Raw genomic sequence first — 20,592 nt, 5'->3', positions numbered from 1 at the left:
TTTTTCCACAGAATCATACCCGGTCGTGCTCTTAGTCCTCGCGGCTCGCATCTTTGGAAGGCCATGATTACCGAGCAACCATGCGGCCAGCGCCCCTGCGAAAGCCCGCGCACTCCGCTTGCCCTCGTCTCCAAGGTCCGAGACTGCGAGCAGAGAGAACCGTGGCAGCGGGACTCACCGTGTCGCCGTAAGCCGAACTCAGCCAAGTGCCCACGCCGAACTTTCTCAAGCCACGATCCAGACCGACCATGACTTCTGCCGTCCCGATTGGCGGGGGAAGCCAGGAACAGGAAATGGTGTGCTGCAGGTACCCATCCGTACGGCTGGCGTTCGACCATCGAGCTGGTCATCGAGAGGTCGATGGCTCGTCGCATGTGCCGCGGAGGAGCTGCAGTGACACATCCACTTAGGCCTGCCAGCGCTGGTTCGCTGGCCACGCATGGTGTGGTGGATGAAGCGGCATGCTTCAGCCGTGCTGGAGATGTTCTCGACTGCGCAGTTACACCGAGAGCTTGCGCGGCTCGCAAATTTCGCACATTAGTGCAGTGTACAGAGATACAACAAGAGACACGAGGAGGTGAGGTTACCATGTACCTTCTTCGATTTGCGATGGAAGGCTTGGCTCAGATCCCCCGTCGCACCTGCCCCGTCGCACCTGCCCCGTCGCACCTGCCCCGTCGAACGTTTGAACTGTGCGGCCACATGTCGCCAACGTCGATCAGACAGTAGTATACCCACAAGCGCCGCTGTGGTGGCTCTGGGCCAAGACGATCATCGCGTGTCATTCCTTCTACTCTCGATGCACGCGTGCGGCGCATGGAGATAAGCGAGCTTCTCGAGGCCTCTTATGACTTCGCCTGCACTCGCTAATGTGAATCTCATAGACGATGATGTTGTATAGGGGTGACACAGGCTTGAGTAATGCAACCATCGCAAGCTCAGGCTTTTTACTCGAAGCCCGTTCGTAGCACTATGTACCTCGCCTAATCGTATCAACATCAGAGCATGACTGACAACAAAAGCGCAATTGCCATCCAGGCAGGGCAAAATGCGAGCTTGCCGACATCACTTTCAGCTGGTTGGCTCTGAGTTGCAGAGCTTTCCACTGGCCACTCGATCACCGGGGGTAAAGCCGACGATTTGGTGGTAGATACACTATCGCTCCTGGTCACCGTGCTGAGCAGGGCTGTTGTATTAGAGCCAACGAAGGCAACGCAGGACGACGTAAGCTTGACGGTCTCTCCACCATCAAGCACAACACTATCGCCTTCCTTCGTCAAGGTAGTTCCCCCTACACTGATTGCCCTAGAAGGTCCGTCGATTGCATTCGCCGTGACGGTCAGCGAGCCTGCTGCTAGAGTCATCTCACCGCGTGTACGAGTTCCGTCCACTTGTGAGTGAATTTCCACTCCGCCGGAAGACAAAACCACGAGTTTTGTAGACGACACGCTAATGACGTAGCTGCTTACTGTTGCCAACGGCTCTTCTGGTGCAAGGGTTTGGCCGTCGATGACTACTACCCCAGGAGACTCCGCGACATGGGAGACAGCGACGGTTATTCCCGGCGCTGGGAGAGTTGAGATGCCTGGGCCAGGTGCCATGATAACAGAAGGCATTGCTGCTTCTCCCGTTGGCATGTCCGGGTCATATTTGCCACTCGTGACTCCGTCTGCGGTATCACTGGGCTTCGGTCCCAGATTGCTGCTTGCCGGGGATGTCGTATGAATAGCACTCGAATCCGCAATGCCTCCATGCGTAGGCTCCGCAATAGGGCTAGGCATTGGATAGCCTGGACTTCGTTCGCTTTGAGGGGACTCAGAAGAGGCTGTCCCCAGTGAAGGATTTTCTGTAGGCTCTGCCGCATTAGGAATCTCTCCCGTGTCACCGACTTTCGATGCATGTGTCGGAACGCCAGGGCTTTTTGTAGACAAACTCGCCAGAGCACTCTCCAATACCGATAAAGCGTCCAGAGGTGACGTCTCAGGTTGATACTGGAAGCTTCTTGTGAAGGTGCTTGTCGTCGATGGATCCCCGCCATCGCTGTGATTCTCGACTGCTGATGTTTCGGGGACGTTTCCTGTGTCGGGTTCAAGTGTCGCAACAATGCCGCTGTCTGAATTTGGCGGAAACTTTGATTCGCCGGCATCAGGTGGTGACGAACTGACCGGAATGCTCTGCTGGCTATTATGGTTTCTGGAATTTGCAGCCGTCGCGGGCGGGCGTTGACCTTGAGGCCGCGGTTTCGAGGGCAGTGCCGTATTGTCATGCGCTCCAACTTCTGTTTCAGGGATCTTGGGAGAGCCTGTCTCCACAGGTATCGAGCTTGAAAGTCCGGAGCTCGGTGCAGGAGGCTCTTGAGTCGGCGCCGCATGAGGCGTAGTCGGCAGAGCAATGGAGTCTTGCCTCGTGAGCATGATAGGCGGATCAAACCAAAAGTTTGGGATGCGGAAGCCTTCCATGGAGCAGCTAGACCACTCTGGCACCAGGTCCTTGACCATAGTTGGGATCGCAATATTCGGGTTGACATCACTCCAGATGGTTTTGCATTGTGGAGGAGTTTCGGAGCGATTGGAAAGCGGGACGAATCTCTGGTCGCAACGCGCTTGACAGTTGTACGCACTGGCAGGGACAGGCCAGTTAAGGTCTGCGTAATTGAGCGGCGTACCGGGTCCGTGTGCTTCGGTGAAGCCGCCACAATGAGTGGACATGGCGCTTGAAGGGACTGGAATAATGGTGTCCTTGAAGGTGGGGCCCACGCGATCGTAAAAGCCATCGTAGGATGCGTAGAGCGTGTGGAAAGACAGATAAACGGAGCCGCTCGTGAATGTAGTACCAAGAGCCGTCACGGTTGCCGGCATAGTCGGTGCCGATGTATTGCGCAGATGGATTGGATGCTGGAAGGAGATCGTTGCGTTATTTGGGCAGAATTTCTCTGGTTCGCTTTCCTCAGGCCAGTAGATTAGTTTGACGGGACCACCGCCTACCAGACAGGGCTCATAAAGTCCAGTCGGCCTCCCACATTGTTGGAGAAGTTCGTCTTCGTTCGTCACATTGATATTAGAGTCGTAGTACCACATCCGGCAGGTCTTGGGATCAGGTATGCAAGGCTGCCTTTGAGTAAAAGCAAATTCAGCTGGTAACGTTTGGTATTTGATTTTAGTGCTGTTGTATGTCATTGTGCGTGTCTCTGGTCGGGCGTCTACTCGAGGTGTCCCATCGCAGAGCGTGTAAGGGCTAACGCTCGAAGGATAGATAGTCGACTCCCATGAAGTCTCCGTAATATGCCAGATAGTGGTCTGCGTAGTCATGGGGTATCCGGAGAATTGTGAGCTCGCGATGTACTTGTTCCACCATTTGATGCTTGAGTCACGCCAGGTGACAATGTCCGACCAGCATTTCTCAACCTCGGGCATGGGGCTTGCCCAACTAATTGGTCCAGTAGGTCGAAGAGTTTTGGATGTCTCAACCATCATTTGACCGTCTGTCAAGGTGGTGTACTGATAGAATGGGTTGACGGATGTGGTCGTTGAGAGATTACTTTTGAAAATAGGCTTAGAAGAGGGCAATCTTGTTGTATCGCTCGCTACGACATCGTTGACTCCCCTCATGATGAGATCGCCAAATGACAGAGAGGTGGTTGCAGTCTCGAGTGACCCAGGAGAAGCGCTTGAGTGGATATTAAGACCACTTTTGGCTGCATAATCGCGCTCTTTACACGTAGTTTTTGTCAGCCATGGAAATCGTTTACGAGATCAAGAATGCTTCACTTACTTGGAAACGCTGCTGATACGCCTATGGATGAGCAAATGAGAAGTCCAGCGTTGACAAAAATAGCATAAAACTTGACCTGTCCCATAACGAAGCCTTGAAACCAAAGAGAAAAGGAATATTAAGGTCAACGCATTCGACCAAACAGTGGCAAGGACTCCTGCAACCAGCAGAGGGGAGAAGAGCATATTTGAATGTTGAGACCACGGCGGCCACTGGTCACGGTCTGGAAAGGACCTGCTAATAGGCGCCCAGAAGGATCATACCCCTGCAGTTCTTGCAGTTCTTGCTGCATCATCCACCGCCGCACGTCACTAGACCTCAAAAAGGTGTAGCGAGACTTGGCTGTTGCAACTAGATGCTTCGTGCGGCGCTTAAAGTATTAATTAGGCTCACGTTAGCCATTGTCCTCTCGTCTAAGGTGGTTGTCACTCGTTCGTGTGCCGGATTGCGAAGTCGGATTCGCCCCAGGTTGCTCGAGCCGAAATCGCCGTTGCTGGCCCTGCTGCAGCCGAAGGCACGTTTGAAAGGACCTATAAACAAAACACAGCTGCATGTCTTCCGCTCATGGCATGTTCTATTTTACGTCTATCCTCTAGCTATCATTATTATTGACTTACTTAAAAGGCTTTCGATCTCATGCTCAAAATTTCAACAGGTCAACCACTTTCTCATGAACGCTCATCACAATCCCTGAGGACACCGACATTCTTCCTAGTCGAAACATTGATCCACTCCAGAATCCTGCTACGCCCTGAGTGTGTAGAACATTACGTGCCGCCAACAACAGTGTCTCGCTCCTCGAGCTCTGCCTTCTGGTCTTGACCACATCCAATGGTTGCGTCACGCACACCGTCACTATCCCCGCTCCGGCACCCAGTACGAATGTGTCTTGCACGGATCTTGAGGAGTGGCCGAAGATGCTCTTGTGCTGCTCGGCGAGGAAGTGGTAAGAGCCCATCTTCACAGCTCCCGTACCTGCGTACTTGCAGGTGGTGCTGACAAGGCCACGGTAAAGACCAGAGAGTCCCTCGGCGTAACATATTTGGCGGGCCGCATCTGCGGAAGATCTGAACCGTCTGGCGCCATTCGAGTCATCGATCATTGCCGTCTTGATTCTCTCGCTCGGCGTTGCGACCAGCACGCTCTCGGCAGTGCCTGCGATGACCCCCGCAGCCGCATAGTCGATGTTGGTCGAGTGAAGATTGCCATTCTTGAAGGCATGGACGGCTCCATCGAATACGAGGTACCGCAGTCCTACTTTCAGTGCGGCTCCGGAGACAGCGCTTCCAACGCCTGTGTACAGCGATGAGACACCGTCAGCAGCTACTGTTCGCCGCAGGAAGCTTGCTGTGTCAAGGTGTCTCCATCGACGATTGAATCGAAGCTGGGCTTGAGTTTTGGCCAGCTCGAGAGGGTACGTCACGCTGGCTTCGATGCCACCAGCGAGGGCTCCCGAAACGAGTCCAACGATCGGCGCAATCGCGTTATTGATCAAAGTCTCGTCAAAGAGCGACCTCTTCACCAGGCGATCGCTGTACACGGAGTTCTGCACGTGCATGGTAGGTCGTAATGGGGGGACATGCAAACCCGGTGAGGCAGAAGGCTACAGATGGTCGACGGTGGACTGAGAACATGGTTTTTGGGTACGCCTACAGTAAATATATCCTGATCATCTGAGTCCATCCGCTCGCAGTCGAGTCACCACCGGTCATCCGGACCATGTTGATATGGTGTGATATCAGATAAGTCGGTGTGAATCGGGACGGCAAGCCACGGCTTGCTTCTCACATGCTGCCATCTATCACTCATCGTTCGGACAATCTCCCTCAATTACACGGCTTGATGCATGTGAATTGATATGCGGCTCAACTAGTTCCGAGACAAGAGACTGGACGGGAATCTTCGGAGACGGAAAGCCTTCGCGGCTCCAGCTTCTCAGCGCCGCTCCAAATTTGGGCGGCGGCCTCTCAGCAATTCCGGCCCCACCCTTTCGTATCGCGCCCAATGAGAGCGTCGCCTTTCGCGCGCGCGCTTTACACCTCTCTCCTGGAAAGCTGCCACGCGGCTCATCAGATTCCGTCCACATCCACATTCGATACCTCGCCGTCGCATGGTGACGAGCACGATGGATGTGGGGCACGATGAAAGCACAGAGACGTCGCCTCGCCAGACCGGCGTGAAAAGAGGCCCGCGAGTGTCGAAGGCGTGTGTCAACTGCAGAAGGCGCAAGGTAAGTTTTGGACGGACACTCGTTTTCCGCTCTACGACAGATGCGTTAACGACGAGTGTAGATCAGATGTACGGGCGAGAAGCCACAGTGCCGATACTGCGCTACATACAACAAGCAGTGTAGTTATCAGGAGCTGGCTAAACGACAAAGGTGCGACTTGCGTCGCCGAACAGCTTGCTTATCAGTCACAGCTGACATTCTCAGGCCAACGCATGCGCATATCGAACGATTACAAGAAGAGCTTCGCCAGCTGAAAGGACCGCCAGCTGCTGGCTCATCCGAGACCGAGGAAGCCATCTCTCGAACTCCGAGGCAAGATAAGGAAGCCGCAACTGCTCGTGAATATGACGACACGGCCACCGCGACGCCGTCGAGCACTGTGCGTTCAGATGTCATGCCTGGGCGATACATGACCGTCTCCCATGGAGCCCAATCGCCCCCAGCCAATCCTCCAACACCCTGTGGCCCGTCTACCTATCACGGACCTACGAGCGCTAGCCATGACGGTGCTGTACACGAAAGACGACCTCAGCAATGGTTCACTGCAGAACGAGAGGCGCTCATGCCCAACCTGCTCTTCGCAGCGGCAGCTCGTCAGCGTATGTCTGAAGCTGTGATATTCGATGTGCGTCGAGGCACCTTACTGACCATCTACTCCAGGACAAATGGAAAAGCTGAATGCCAACCTGGACTTCGACGGCGTTGACCCCGAACTTGCATGGCATCTGCTGGACTTGCATTGGAATCGACAGCATCACGCCTTCCTTGTCACATATCGGCCAGCATTCATGCGTGACATGGCTTGCGGTGGCCCCTACTTCTCTCGCATTCTTCTGAATGCAATCTATTTCGGAGCCGCGAAGTTCAGCCCACGTCTCGAGCTCCGCAAGGTGGCTACGGACGTCCGTACCGCTGGCTGGAAGTTTCGAGACCGTGTTCGCGATCTGCTGGGTAGAGCACTCGACTACAGTAACATCACCACCATACAAGCGCTACTGCTGATGTGTAATTCTCTTTTCGCTCTCGGTGATGAGCCAAGCGCAGCATGGCTATACGTTGGCAATGCGAGGAGTATGATCATCGATCTTGGATTGCATGTCGATGTGACCTCTCGTAGTAATCTCCGGCATCTCTCAGATGAAGATATTGAGATTCGACGTCGTGTCTTCTGGGCCGCCTTCGGTACGTTCAGAAGGCTTCTGCGTCTGGCCTGGAACTTGTTTCGCTGACCACCTCTTCCAGTCATCGATAAAATTCAGTCATTGTATCAGGGCCGCAACGCTGTCCTCCAAGAAGCTGACTGCAACGTTCCCATCAAGTTTCTCGACGAATTCGAAGAGCTCGAGCACTGGCAGCCGTTCGCATACGCCACGTCGGCTGAACACACTGGATCGCCATGCTACAACGTATCGACGTTTACCGAGATGTGCAAACTAAGCATCATTCTGAATCAGGTCGTGAACGCGATGTACGGACAAACGCGGAATCCACGCCCTTTCAGTGATCGCACGAAAGACCTGGAGAACCTTGATAAGTCGTTGATCGAATGGCGGGAGAACCTACCCGCACATCTGGCGAATGCTTTAGCGGGTGGACCAGACATACCTGTGCCTCCGCCGCACGTGCTCTCGTTAAGGTATAAGGACCCGTCTAGCTCCGTAAGATTCACGCTGACCCTCCAATAGAGCTATATGGCATGTCCTGCGCATCTTATTACATCGACCATTCGTGCTCGACAGCGACCCAAGCGTTAGAGCGTCGCCTACAACACATGCCTGCATCGAAGTATGCACTGCCGAAGCTGCCAACATCGTGCAACTATTGAAACTGTACGACACTTCCTTCAGCGTCCGTCAAGCGCCTTACCTGCTATCGTACGCGACATATGTTGCTGCAACAATACATGTGCGCCTCGCCAGTGCAAGCCGACCAGGATCAACCGCCCACCAGTCGCTCGCAGCCTGCTTGACTGTCCTTGATCTCAACTCAAAGACCAACCCCGCAGTGCGCAAAGCCAGCGTTGTCATCGAAGCGTTGATGAAGGCGATGAATGTCAACGTCGACGAGCCAATGAGCAGCGGCACGACGACAACCGCCGTGTCCACGAACGGCCGCGCCAGCCCAGCTGTGGCTTTGCGCAAACCTTCAGCGGGCATGACCGAGGCAACTCATACGGCGCACACCCCTCAACATCCCACGGGCGCACCTACCATGACATACGACCCGCAAGGCATGCTTCACCCCAGCAGTGCTGCCACACTCGACGATGGCAGCGGCGCGTACAACTTTGAGCCGGGCTCAGAGTACTTTGGCGATTTCGGCGCTTTTGGGATGGACGATATCCTGTTTGGTTTTAACGCTTCTGAAAGTATATTCCAAGATTTCATGTAATCATCGAACAGCCAAGTCTAGACCTTCTATAAACTCGACTGTGGTGGTAGGAGAAATGAATTCCATCAATCTGCGGCCTAGGCACTGAATAATTTTGTGCTTGCCCAGTACATCAATCAAGTCGGACGATGTCACTACGACTTTCGTCATGATCGTTACACAAGCACATGATACCCATCGCAAGTCTGACAGCATTCCTCCGACCATCAATCCGTGCCGATGGGGCCCGAGACGGCTACTGCAGTATCGAATTGAGATAATAACAGTTTCTGTATTTATGTCATACTTGTTATGTATGCAAGACTCCAGATAGCGATAAAACCAAGACGTCGACAATTCCAACAACTTGTGGGTGTCTTCTGGACCCTTCAGATCGCTAGCTGATTTTTACTTCCTAGGATTCATCGCGGTGGTGAAAGCTTTGAGGTTCGTGATATGCACGGGCTACCTTACTTCAAAGGCTGGCAAGAGTGCTAAGGCGTCACGATCAACACACAAGACAAGATTCTGAAATCTAAAATGCTCGCAGGCGATTGACACCCTCTTCTCCATGTGTGGGTCGAGCGTTAGACAACCAATGGAGCGTCACGCGATCAACACAGCTCACGCAACTTGATAGGAAGCTCAGTCTCTGCTTTGCTTGCATTCCAGGCCTATTGCAGCATCCCAGAAGCGCCTCAATTTTGCGCTACGAAATGAGGCCAATTGTATGTCATGGCTGGTGCCTCGCTTGGACAGCATCCTGGAATTTTGACCGCAGCGAGGTGCTGGGTGGCGGACATTGGCAAGTTTGACCAGAGGTCAAGACAAAATTTTCTTGGCAGACGTCAGCCGGTCTGCTGTTTAAACTGATCTCATGCACTTACCGGATCTTTTGAGCAGTACGAGAGCTTGTCATTGATGCTCGCGTCAATGTGCATTTTTCTGGACGGGGAGTGACTTGCGGTGCAGCGACGTGGATTGAAGTCGGCATTGGACCAAAGGCCACAGGTCTTCGACCGAAGCGCATCTGTGATGCTTGCCATCAATTTTAGCAAGATTGTCCGGAAAATGGCACTCGCAAACTTGAAATGGTTGTCCCGCAAGCATAGCAGGTCAATCAGGTCAATCGTAGCTTTGCTCAATACCACAAACTATATGGAGGACCCATCTCAGGCACGCAGTTGTCAAGCGCTAAAGCGTCGCGAGCTCGTTGGTTTCGGAATTTTGCCAAGTAACTTGCTGGCCAATTCTACTTTTCGTGAGTCCTGCCTCTATTTTGGACTGGGAGACGCATGACTGTCCTCGACCTTAGGATCTCTCGTGGCATTTTTGTCGAGCCCGCACAGCTGTTGTTCCCATGACTGTGCGAGGTCAACGCTGGCGCTTGCGTACCTGATGCGCGGCAGGTGCAGAGCGTTAGTTGGTAATGAATCTCTTCCTAGTTTGAGCCCTTTAGCGTCACTTTCTACCGTTTTCTAGTAGCTGCGGTCACGTTTCTAAGATACTGCATCTGGAATCTCATTTGTATCCGAAGCTTTTGCCACCAATGAGAGCGGCGACAGTGACAAATCATCTCTACATGCTTCTCTGTATTCTCGTGTTTTCACTCAACGATTGCTCGACAAAACGATGTAGCTTCAAATAACATGCGAAACCCGCCATGCTTATTCATGGATCACTTGCTTCATCATTTGCCAGCCCTCCCCGAACTGCTTTCAACAATGCATTGCCTCCGCCTACGCCGCAAATCTTTTCCGCACTTTTGATGGAACTTTCTAATGCGCACATAGACCGAGTGACTTTTGAGCGTCGTACATCAGCAGGAAGGCTCAGGCTCTGCATACTTCGAAATCAAATTCAGGTCCGGTTTGTGGTCATCTGAGATTTTTCCAGGTCGTAATCTGGCCGATTTTTCTCAGATCGTGGGTAGCTCGTCAGATTCCCTAATATGGTAATTTTTAAACCTGATCTGAATCTGATTCCGTCTAATAAGTATACACATATTTCAGATTCGGTGTTTGTTCATATGCCAAGCCGAAATTACCATCTTGGGGCAGAAATCTGATCCTGACCTCAATCTGACGCGAAGTATGCAGAGCCTCAGTCACCTGTCTCGTTCAACCGTGTTTCTGAAAGACTGGCAGTTCGCTCGAATGAGCATATTTCGAGGTAATCCAGAAACGATTTCATGGTCTTGTCCACGTATAAAAGGCTTGCTCAAACCGAAACCGAAACCACATGTTTTACTCCAGCCCACCTTCAGCTCGATTGTTATCTGGCGGAAAGTCTAGGTCGCAGTCAAGCTCACCAAGGCCACCACTAGCAAGTCCGGAGCGCAGACCAGCAGGGCAAGTCCCTCATGAGAAGGCAGAACCCCGGTGGCCCAGGAGGCCCGCCCGGCTTGTTCACAGACACTATTAATCCACACCCCGGGTTTCGCCAATAGGTGTTCAGCTCTGCGAGGCTGTTCAGTGAGTTTGACAAAGACTGATCTATCTATCTCGTAGTTCTCGTAGCTCAATGGTGGGCATTATTTAGTCTAGATTATAAACATTGTTTTTCTGAGCAAAAGTCTGATGAATTCAAAGCAAATCGAGAACCGAAGATTGGAATCCTCAGTAGGTAGAATCCAGAGATTGTCTTGTGAGTTCTCATTTTTGAGCCAAAACTTGAATTGATTAACGACATATCGGGCCTGTCACATGGGATCTCAAAGGAGGTGGTTGGTCTTGAACTTACAGTGTCAGTGTCAGGAGACCATGGTTGCTGTATGAGCCGTCGAAATTGTATAATATAGGTCTTCACATGAGCCCTTTGCACTCGGATGATGTGGTCAACAGCGCTCTCCGAAAGGATACTGTCAAGCGGCAGGCACATTTCGCATCTGCCAACAGAATTCTCAAGTCAAAAATCTACTTTGCGCCGTCACAACGCAGCACCATTCCTGTGAGATTGTCAAGAATGGTACTATCGTCAAGAAGGGTCCTGCAAAAGCAACAAAGCAATGAGGCGTCTCTTGGTTTTGATTTCTCTAGGAAACTATTGTTAGTCTCTGTGGCTTGGGCCAATAGCCCCGAGGACGTATTGGCCTAAGCCACAAAGGAAGGTATGACAATTTGAAGAAGGCTAAAGGCATAGGTCCGAGTCAGAATGCTTACTACACCGTCAATGGTACGGTACGTATGCGCTCGCACGTGAAGGCCATGAAGATCGCGGACATCAAGTTGACGCTGCACCTTGATGCGGACCCAGATATTGGGGATAGCCCTAACACCGATTCCCTCTGCTTCCAAGGCAGACGGACCGTGCCTTAGAACAAGTCAGCGGGACAATGAACGCCCTTCGGCGTCATTGTTTGCGGCCGTATGTTAGTGTTCCGAGACATTCGCGCGTAGGTCACGGTGAGGGTGGGCAGCGACGACACCAACAGCCAGCGCTACAGCAGTTCGGTCGCAATAGAGTACGCTTTCTCATCACCGAGAGTTGACGTCGAACGGAACAGGCTTGAAACGGGATGGGAGGGGTCCGCGACCGGATTGCAAAAACAGATTATTAATCGTGCCACGGCTGGAAGCCAGCAAATTACGGCGGCTACCAGCCTAGCAGGCTGCGCCCAAAAGGAGATCCTCGGGCGCGGAGATTTGATTGAGATATCTGATAATAATCAGCACGGAAGCGAATCCCTTCCGGTGCCGACGGGAGAGAGTGACTGGGGCTCCTGAAACGCGGAGCCAGCAGGGCTGCGAGGCCGGGAACGCCAAGGCTTCGGGTGCTTGAGTCCCAGCGTTCCGTCGCCGTCCCACGCCTATCAGGAGACAGCGAGCTGCATATTCGCGATAGAGTTGGCTCTGACGCTTGCCGAGAGGTCGATGACAGCGCACATGGAGATTCTGAGACTTGAAGAGGTCATCGAGTCCAGGCTTCACGATACGGTTCATGAGTGATGAATGCGTTTTGCGATCTCGACCGTCAAGCCACTTTTGTCAGTCCACTGCGATCTGTGGCGGTAGTCTTTCCAAACAAGGCGCGGCTCAAAATCGAGGCAACGGGACGTGCCCGGCAACCGCCGCCAGCAAGCGAAGCGTCGTCACACGGGACGTTTGGAAAAGCAAAGCCGGCTTGCAGACGAGCATCGCGAGATCGCTGGGCTGCGTCACGACAGGCATGAGTCTTTTTGGCAATCACGCAACAAGCCAGCAATCGTCTTGCTGGTAAACTGCTTGCTAATACAACGAACGAAAGGTTTCGCGTTCGCGTGTCGGTAGAAGTTTCCGCCAGTTTGATTACTACGTTTTACGGCCTAGACTCGAGCCTCAGCCGAAGCGTATCCACTCTCACGAGTTGCAACGTCTGCTTGCAAGCTCCGGGTCTAGGGTTGGGCCCGAGTATCCCGGTGGCCTGGTCTCTGCCTAACGTACGTATGTAGGGCATCTGACAGGCCCTGAGATTGGCGACGGATCCAATACCACGCCGAGCCACATACCAATGGGCGCTAGCCTGCGCAGGCACATTCGGATGCGACCAGGCACCGTGGCCCGTGGCAGGGTCTCTCGCATTTGGCCCGAGCCACCGCCTCATCTCGCGTGCTAAGCACTTGCTAGTCCAGATGCCGAAGCGCATCTGGCGTACTCGGTCCATCTCGACAAGGCTTTCCGTGCAGGAGGATGGAGCCAACCCGCCTCGGACCTTTTTTCTACGCCCGGTCCCGTGTTAAGCACGGTTCCTTCAAGACTGTTGTTGTTTAGGTATTTTGATATATGGCGTAGCTGCCCACACCATTCAAGTGGCGTTCCTCTTTGTGAACACACTCGGCTAAACGCAAAATGGCTTCGACAGGGCCTGACAGCTTTGCACCGGCCGTTGGTGCTGATGCTGGGGAGCACCTCGGCCAACAAGCTTCCAATGTTCTCGGCAACACAGCAGAGAAAGAAGAGGCTTTGAAGGCTGAACAAGACGGTGACCACTCGGCCGGTGAAGCTGCTGGCTGGAGTCTTCTTCCCGATGTTCAGAGAATGGCAGCAAATGACCCGACTCCTGGAAAAGCACTCGGTGTCACCTGGACAGATCTCACCGTCACAGGTCTGAGTTCCGGCGCTGTCATGCAAGAAAACGTCCTCAGTCAATTCAACATCCCCAAACAAGCGAAAGAGTCCCGGCAACCGAAGTCGCTCAAGACGATCCTCAACAAGAGCTCTGGATGCGTCAAACCCGGTGAGATGCTCTTGGTTCTCGGAAGGCCTGGTTCTGGTTGCACTACGCTCCTCAAGATGCTGGCCAACCAACGGAAAGGTTACCAAGAAATCACTGGCGATGTCAAGTACGGCTCAATGGATCACAAGCAGGCCGAGAAGTTTCGCGGTCAAATTGTTATGAACAACGAAGAGGAGATTTTCTACCCGTCGCTCACTGTAGGTCGGACCATGGACTTCGCAACGCGGCTTAAGGTCCCAGAGACTCTTCCTCAGGACGCTCAGACACACGAGGATTACCGCCGAGGATTCAAGAGCTTTCTCATGGAGTCCATGGGTATCTCGCACACTGAAGGGACCAAGGTCGGCAACGAGTTCATCCGCGGTGTGTCTGGAGGTGAGCGCAAGCGTGTATCTATCATTGAGACACTAGCGACAAGGAGTAGTGTAGCGTGTTGGGACAACTCTACGCGCGGCTTGGACGCATCAACTGCTCTGGAATACACTCGGGCCCTCAGAGCTATGACCGATGAGCTGAAGCTTACTACAATCGTCACTCTATACCAAGCTGGTAACGGAATTTTCGAGCTTTTCGATAAGGTACTTGTCCTGGACGAAGGCGAGCAGGTCTACTATGGCCCGCGCGCAGAAGCCCGTCCGTTCATGGAAAGTCAAGGGTTCGTCTGCGGCGACGGTGCCAATATTGGTGACTACCTGACCGGTGTCACGGTACCAAAGGAACGAGAAGTCATGAAAGGCTACGAATCCCGCTTTCCGCGCAATGCGATCGAGCTAAGGAAAGCCTACGAGGCGTCCGACATCAAGAGCCGCATGTATGACGAGCTGGATTTCCCGGCTTCAGCCGAGGCTGATGCATTCACAAAGGCTTTTGCTGAGTCTGTGGCCATGGAGAAGTCGCCCGGTCTTCCTAAAAGCTCGCCTCTGACGGTCTCCTTCACCGAGCAAGTCAAGACATGCGTCATTCGTCAATACCAGATTCTCTGGGGAGATAAGTCGACTTTTGTGATCAAGCAGGTTGCAACAATCATCCAAGCACTCATCAGTGGAAGCTTGTTTTACAATGCTCCGAATAACTCGAACGGCCTCTTCATTAAAGGAGGCGCTCTCTTCTTGTCTCTGCTTTATCACGCTCTCTTGGCCATGTCCGAAGTCACCGATTCTTTTGCAGGCCGGCCAGTGCTTGCTAAGCATAAGCAATTCGCGTTCTACAACCCTGCTGCTTTCTGCATTGCACAGATTGCTGCTGATATCCCGATTCTGATCGTCCAAGTCACCGTCTTCGATTTGATCGTCTACTGGATGGTGGGTCTTCGGATGACTGCAGCCGCTTTCTTCACCTTTTGGTTTGTCACTTACGTGACCACATTGGCAATGACCGCGTTCTTCCGCATGTGCGGTGCAGCGTTTCCTAATTTCGACGCGGCGTCTAAGGTCTCTGGTTTTGCCATCAACGCCCTCGTTACCTTCATTGGATACGAGCAGCCGAAACCCGACATGCATCCTTGGTTCGTATGGATCTACTGGATAAACCCGCTCTCTTACGGCTTCGAGTCTCTCATGGGCAACGAGTTCCATAATAGAGTCATCCCTTGTGTGAACAACAACCTGATTCCCAACTACTTGCCGCAGTACCAAGACACTTCATCGCAAGCTTGCTCCGGCGTGCGCGGAGCAGCTCCTTTCGCTGCCGTTGTAAATGGTGATGACTATCTTGAGAGTCTTTCATACTCCCACACTCATCTCTGGCGCAATGTTGGAATCCTCTTTGCTTGGTGGGCACTCTACGTCGGCGTTACCATTTTCTTCACCCTTCGCTGGGAGAATACTATCGGCGCAGGCTCGAACATGGTCGTTCCACGTGAGCGTCAAAAGCAAGTCGCCGCGCTTCGACCGTCAGACGAGGAGGCACAGTCTGAGAAGGCGCCTCGCGAAATCGATACCGCTCGCGAAACCGATGCTTCGTCTGAGACTACTCCAGCCAATAGCGCCATGGCCACCCAAACCCCTAGTATCAACGGTGAAGCCCACGAGAAGCCTTCACAAAAAGAAACTGGCACCCAGCTCGTCAGGAACACCTCAGTATTCACTTGGAGGAACCTGACGTACACCGTTAAGACACCTACTGGTGATCGCGTGTTGCTCGACAAAGTCAACGGATACGTCAAGCCCGGCATGCTTGGTGCTCTAATGGGCAGCTCTGGTGCTGGTAAGACGACTTTGCTCGACGTTCTGGCACAGCGCAAGACCGATGGCACCATCCATGGCGAAATCATGGTAGACGGTCGCCCGCTCCCGGTTTCCTTCCAGAGGTCTGCAGGATATTGCGAGCAATTGGATGTGCATGAGCCTTTCGCGACTGTCCGTGAAGCTCTTGAGTTTTCTGCGCTCCTCCGTCAGAGCCGTGAGACACCTCGCGAAGAAAAGCTTGCCTACGTGGATACGATTATTGACCTTCTGGAACTCCGTGACCTGGAACACACATTGATTGGCCGCGTTGGCGCTGGTCTCAGTGTGGAGCAGCGCAAACGTGTTACGATTGGTGTTGAGCTTGTCTCAAAGCCTTCTATCCTGATCTTCCTGGATGAGCCAACCTCTGGTCTCGACGGACAGGCCGCTTTTAGCACCGTCCAGTTCTTACGTAAGCTGGCTGATGTTGGACAAGCCGTGCTCGTCACCATCCACCAGCCGTCGGCGCAGCTTTTCGCACAGTTCGACACTCTGTTATTGCTAGCGAAGGGCGGCAAGACCGTGTACTTCGGCGACATTGGCGACAACGGACAATCGGTTAAAGATTATTTCGGAAGATACAGCTGTCCTTGTCCTCAGGAAGCTAACCCGGCCGAGCATATGATTGACGTCGTTAACGGTAGCCTCTCGAAGGGCAAGGACTGGCATCAAGTCTGGCTAGACTCACCCGAATCGTCTCAGCAATCTCAGGAACTTGAGAGGATCATCAGTGAAGCTGCTTCGAAGCCTCCTGGTACTGTCGATGACGGCCATCAATTCGCAACTCCAATGCGTGATCAGGTTCGCCTGGTCACTAATCGCATGAATACTGCTCTCTACCGCAACGTGGACTACGTCAACAACAAAGTGGCTTTGCACATTGGTGCTGCCCTTTTCAATGGCTTTACTTTCTGGATGATCGGCAATAGCGTCTCCAAGCAACAGGAGGTCCTCTTCTCTGTGTTCAACTTCATCTTCGTTGCGCCCGGCGTCATTGCTCAGCTTCAGCCACTCTTCATCGAGCGCCGCGATATCTACGAGACGCGCGAGAAGAAAAGTAAAATGTACCACTGGTTCGCTTTCACCACTGCGCTGGTCGTTTCGGAGATCCCGTACCTCATTGTCTGTGGCATCCTCTACTTCCTCTGCTTCTACTACACCGTCGGCTTCCCAGCCGCATCCGAAAAGGCCGGCGCTGTTCTCTTCGTCATGCTAATCTACGAGTTTATCTACACCGGTATTGGCCAGTTCGTCGCCGCCCCAGCGCCTAACGCCGTCTTCGCCTCCCTCATCAACCCTCTTCTCATTGGAACCCTCGTTTCCTTTTGCGGTGTCCTCGTCCCTTACGCCCAGATCCAAGAGTTCTGGCGTTACTGGCTGTACTACCTCAATCCTTTCAACTATCTGATGGGAGCCCTGCTCGTGTTTGTCGATTTTGACCGCGAGATTCAATGCAAGGAGTCCGAATTCGCCATCTTCGACCCACCTCAAGGCCAGTCTTGCGGTCAGTACCTGCAGGCTTATCAAGCTGGTCCGGGCTCCAGGACCAACCTCATCAACCCTGACGCCTTCGAGGAGTGCCGAGTCTGCCAATACACGCGTGGAAGCGACTATTTGTACACAGTCAATCTGCTCGACTACTACTACGGGTGGCGGGACGCTGCGATCTGTGTGATTTTTGCCCTATCGAGTTACGCTCTGGTGTTTGCTTTGATGAAGGTTAGGACAAAGGCGTCGAAGAAGGCGGAATAGATAGACAGGCGCTTTCTGTGGGGTGGACATCCGAGATAGACTTTTCTCCTTACTACTAGATACATTTCTTGATACACCGATGTAATGTTTGAACAATTTATCGTCTTTCCTTTGCTTCACGTGTTCCCTGAACAGTCAAAGCAATTCCGAAACGGGTCATTGACGATCATTTGGCAACGGTCTGACCGCCCTGTGTGGAGAGCCGAATGACCCACTGCAACGACATTCATAACTTCGCATGATCTGCCGCCCAACTTTCAGAATCCACGTTCTTTGTTCTCGCATTGCATTGAATCATCCACATACGAGAATGTCAAGCCTCTCGCGTGTCACCTTACGTTCGTTAGTAGCGATACTGAGCGTATGCTCTGTTTCGCTCGGCCAAACCGGCCCTCAAGCGGCTTCTATACCACCATGCGTCGTACGTCGAAACTAGACCATGCGCACAGGAGATATTCCAGCGCTGACATGAAATATTGTGTAGAAAGCATGCGACCCCGCGGCCATTCAGTCAGTTGGTTGTACGAATGAAGACCAGTATTGCCACTGCGTCCGACAGGACGGCATCTTGAGCAACATCTCCGCTTGTGCGGACAGTGCTTGCGAGAACCCTAGTCGGGATATCTATGGTATGGCGTTTCCCTTCATTGGCCTGCAGGGAGAATCTCTGTACTGATGATTGGACAGTGTTTACAACGCTTTTTCAGGAAGTCTGCCAGCCGTTTAACATCAGCGTGCCGATTTTGGGAAGCAAGAGTTCCGCCAATGGCACGAACGTGACGTTCACACCAGGTGGCTCGCCTTCGACAACGCCGTATGCCGACACGGCGAACGAAACGCGTCTCGATTACACGCTGTGATCGGCTCTGGCTCCATCTGTTCTCGCAACAGCCTGTCGTATTTCGCTAAGGCATCCACCCACGCTTTGGGTCTCTTTCATGGCGACGGTCCTCGATCGTCACAGAGGGTCATGTCAACTATCACTGCAACACTTTCAGTGATCTGTCCGCGGTGTGCCTCAACACCCTGTATGTTGGAGGACTCGCAGTCGACGGAGCTAGAAGGCCGAGCTCCAGGATAGAGCACGGACGATCACGCGATACGCTGGCTTGGCGAGACTGCTGGATTCAGTTGAGCCTCTGCCTTCCCGCAAACTCAGAACAACCACCCATCGATGGACATGGCGCTGGTGTTCATGACGACCTAGATGTGAGGATGAGATCGGCGATACTTCTTATGTATCATCCAGTCATCGTCTCTGCCCCAACAGACGCGACGCGCGTGCTCATACCTCTTACCCATGAACTTCGTCTTTCGCCTGAAAGCCCCGGAAGCCAGGAATACTTTTCAGGCTTACCATCCATCCCAACGATCTTTTCCCGCTTCGTCGGTTGACGGCTTGCCTCCAAAACGTCGGCTGCGAAAAGCACACAATAAATCCAGATCTGGCTGTCAAGAATGCAAGGGGCGAAAAAGAAAGGTATAGCATTTCCTGAGTGCTGCCTGGAAGACTGTTGTAGACATGATTGTTAATCTTCGTGTGAATCAGTGCGACGAAGAGCGTCCTCGGTGCCGCTCGTGTCAAAAGCGTGGCCTTCATTGCGACTATAGTCCCCTGGCGACTAGGAAGATAGCATCATGCCTTACTGATTCCCCGCCAACCCCTCTACTCGGCATGACCTGCTCTCCTCTTCCTTCCGTGGCTACCTTGATTGACGAATCGCTTCGCCACACGAGCGTGGAGCTGAATGGTCAAACATCTTTGTCACCGAGGTTCTTCACAGAAGACATCGATAGCCTCCGTCTTTTCCAGGAAGTGACATGTGGGACACTCGGAACTCCGAGCATACAAAGAATCTATCAATTACAGATTCCTCGTTTGGCTATCAGCGTGAGCTTACTTTCCGTCCACTCTGTCAGATCGAACACTCACGAACGTCTAATCTAGCGGCCATACCTTATGTATACTGCTCTTGCGATTGCTCAGATCCATCGACGACACAGATTGGCGCTCGCTTCAAGCGACCTCAACTTCGAGAATCCAACGCCATCGGAATCGAGATACATGTCTCTGGCCCTCTCGAGCTACAACGAGCGACTATCGGCGCCTTTGACAGCAGCCGATGCCGATGCCCTTTTAGTGACGTCGACTTTGCTTTGCGCGGTATCGTTCGCCTCCATCTCCTCCACCGATCCGTCGCTATCTTGGCCAAACACTGCATCTCCCACTCACCTAGACTGGCTCAAAGTCCAGCAAGGCCCGGGAATTGTCTTGGCCGCAACTGCTATCTGGCTGAGCCAAAGTGCTCTTTTCTCGACGTTCGAAGATTTCGATGTCCCCACGTCCGGGTCCGAGCAGAATCTAATCGATACTACTTTCTGGGACGATCTCTGCTCGCTGTGCGAGATCACAGAGGCCTCGGACGCGAGCACAGATCACTATTACGCTGCGCTCATGTCACTCGCGCCGCTGATCAGTCTCGAGCCTTCTGCGGTGAACGCAGCGAGGTTCTTCCCCTTCATTGGCTCTCTTCAGCCGGATTTTGTCAAGCTCCTCGCCATCAAAGACCCGCGAGCATTGCTGATCCTGGCTTGGTGGTATGGGCTTGCCGTTCGGCTGGGCCAGTGGTGGCTCACACCAAGAGCGCGGGCTGAATGTTTTGCCATCATTACCTTCCTTGATCACAATCCGACGGGAGAAAAGCTGAAGGATCTGGTGCTTACATTGGCAACCATAGTCGGTTTTCCACCGTCGGAAGGATAGTTTTGTCATGAAGCGATATCGTAGCAACTCAGAATTAGGGATCTCAACCTTTCAGAGTTGTCAGCAAGCACATACGACCACGGGTCAGTGAAAACTGGGCATCCCGTCCGCTCTGCCATACATAAGCACTGAACCGGGCGACTAGTACTAGAGTGGGTGACCATCTGGGAATCCCGCCTGTTGTATGTTTTTGTCGTTTTGCAAGCCGTCTTATTGCCTTATTTTTGGTATGCTTTCACACTACAGGCGCCACCATGGGAAGCAAC

At 52.9% G+C, this 20,592-nt stretch overlaps 5 protein-coding genes across 5 annotated transcripts; 3 read left to right on the top strand and 2 right to left on the bottom strand.

The window, feature by feature from the left end:
* Positions 1–998: 998 nt before the first annotated feature.
* Positions 999–2,858, bottom strand: WHR41_07012 (uncharacterized protein; the record flags this gene model as incomplete). The annotated part of the gene is made up of 1 exon (XM_069375617.1): positions 999–2,858. The coding sequence occupies one exon, from the start codon at positions 2,856–2,858 to the stop codon at positions 999–1,001; it is 1,860 nt and encodes a 619-aa protein (XP_069227660.1).
* Positions 2,859–4,411: 1,553 nt separating this feature from the next.
* On the bottom strand, positions 4,412–5,329 carry WHR41_07011 (uncharacterized protein; the record flags this gene model as incomplete). Its single annotated transcript, XM_069375616.1, has 1 exon — positions 4,412–5,329. One exon carries the CDS (start codon positions 5,327–5,329, stop codon positions 4,412–4,414), a length of 918 nt encoding a protein of 305 aa, XP_069227659.1.
* A 511-nt stretch (positions 5,330–5,840) lies between these two features.
* On the top strand, positions 5,841–8,472 carry WHR41_07010 (uncharacterized protein). The gene is made up of 6 exons (XM_069375615.1): positions 5,841–6,001; positions 6,063–6,151; positions 6,206–6,600; positions 6,662–7,183; positions 7,244–7,637; positions 7,687–8,472. Exons 1-6 carry the CDS (start codon positions 5,882–5,884, stop codon positions 8,390–8,392), a joined length of 2,226 nt encoding a protein of 741 aa, XP_069227658.1. The 5' UTR covers positions 5,841–5,881; the 3' UTR covers positions 8,393–8,472.
* Positions 8,473–13,197: 4,725 nt separating this feature from the next.
* On the top strand, positions 13,198–17,562 carry WHR41_07009 (uncharacterized protein; the record flags this gene model as incomplete). Its single annotated transcript, XM_069375614.1, has 1 exon — positions 13,198–17,562. The coding sequence occupies one exon, from the start codon at positions 13,198–13,200 to the stop codon at positions 17,560–17,562; it is 4,365 nt and encodes a 1,454-aa protein (XP_069227730.1).
* Positions 17,563–17,842: 280 nt separating this feature from the next.
* WHR41_07008 (uncharacterized protein) lies at positions 17,843–20,427 on the top strand. The gene is made up of 5 exons (XM_069375613.1): positions 17,843–17,983; positions 18,047–18,191; positions 18,250–19,042; positions 19,112–19,453; positions 19,511–20,427. Exons 3-5 carry the CDS (start codon positions 18,863–18,865, stop codon positions 20,324–20,326), a joined length of 1,338 nt encoding a protein of 445 aa, XP_069227731.1. The 5' UTR covers positions 17,843–17,983; positions 18,047–18,191; positions 18,250–18,862; the 3' UTR covers positions 20,327–20,427.
* The last annotated feature ends 165 nt before the right edge of the window (positions 20,428–20,592 follow it).

This window comes from Cladosporium halotolerans (genome assembly GCF_011745625.1).
Source record: "Cladosporium halotolerans strain TM138-S3 chromosome Unknown Sca25, whole genome shotgun sequence".
In the NCBI taxonomy this organism is placed as follows: domain Eukaryota; kingdom Fungi; phylum Ascomycota; class Dothideomycetes; order Cladosporiales; family Cladosporiaceae; genus Cladosporium; species Cladosporium halotolerans.
Note: the sequence above shows the minus strand (reverse complement) of the source record. Positions and strands in the feature narration are given on the sequence as shown.

Coding starts and splice junctions, on each gene's coding strand:
- WHR41_07010 (XM_069375615.1), top strand. CDS start 5,882: ATGGTGACGAGCACGATGGATGTGGGGCACGATGAAAGCACAGAGACG. Junction 6,002..6,062: donor TCAACTGCAGAAGGCGCAAG/GTAAGTTTTGGA, acceptor CGACGAGTGTAG/ATCAGATGTACGGGCGAGAA. Junction 7,184..7,243: donor TGTCTTCTGGGCCGCCTTCG/GTACGTTCAGAA, acceptor CACCTCTTCCAG/TCATCGATAAAATTCAGTCA.
- WHR41_07008 (XM_069375613.1), top strand. CDS start 18,863: ATGAACTTCGTCTTTCGCCTGAAAGCCCCGGAAGCCAGGAATACTTTT. Junction 19,043..19,111: donor GCAAGGGGCGAAAAAGAAAG/GTATAGCATTTC, acceptor CGTGTGAATCAG/TGCGACGAAGAGCGTCCTCG. Junction 19,454..19,510: donor TTCCTCGTTTGGCTATCAGC/GTGAGCTTACTT, acceptor CGTCTAATCTAG/CGGCCATACCTTATGTATAC.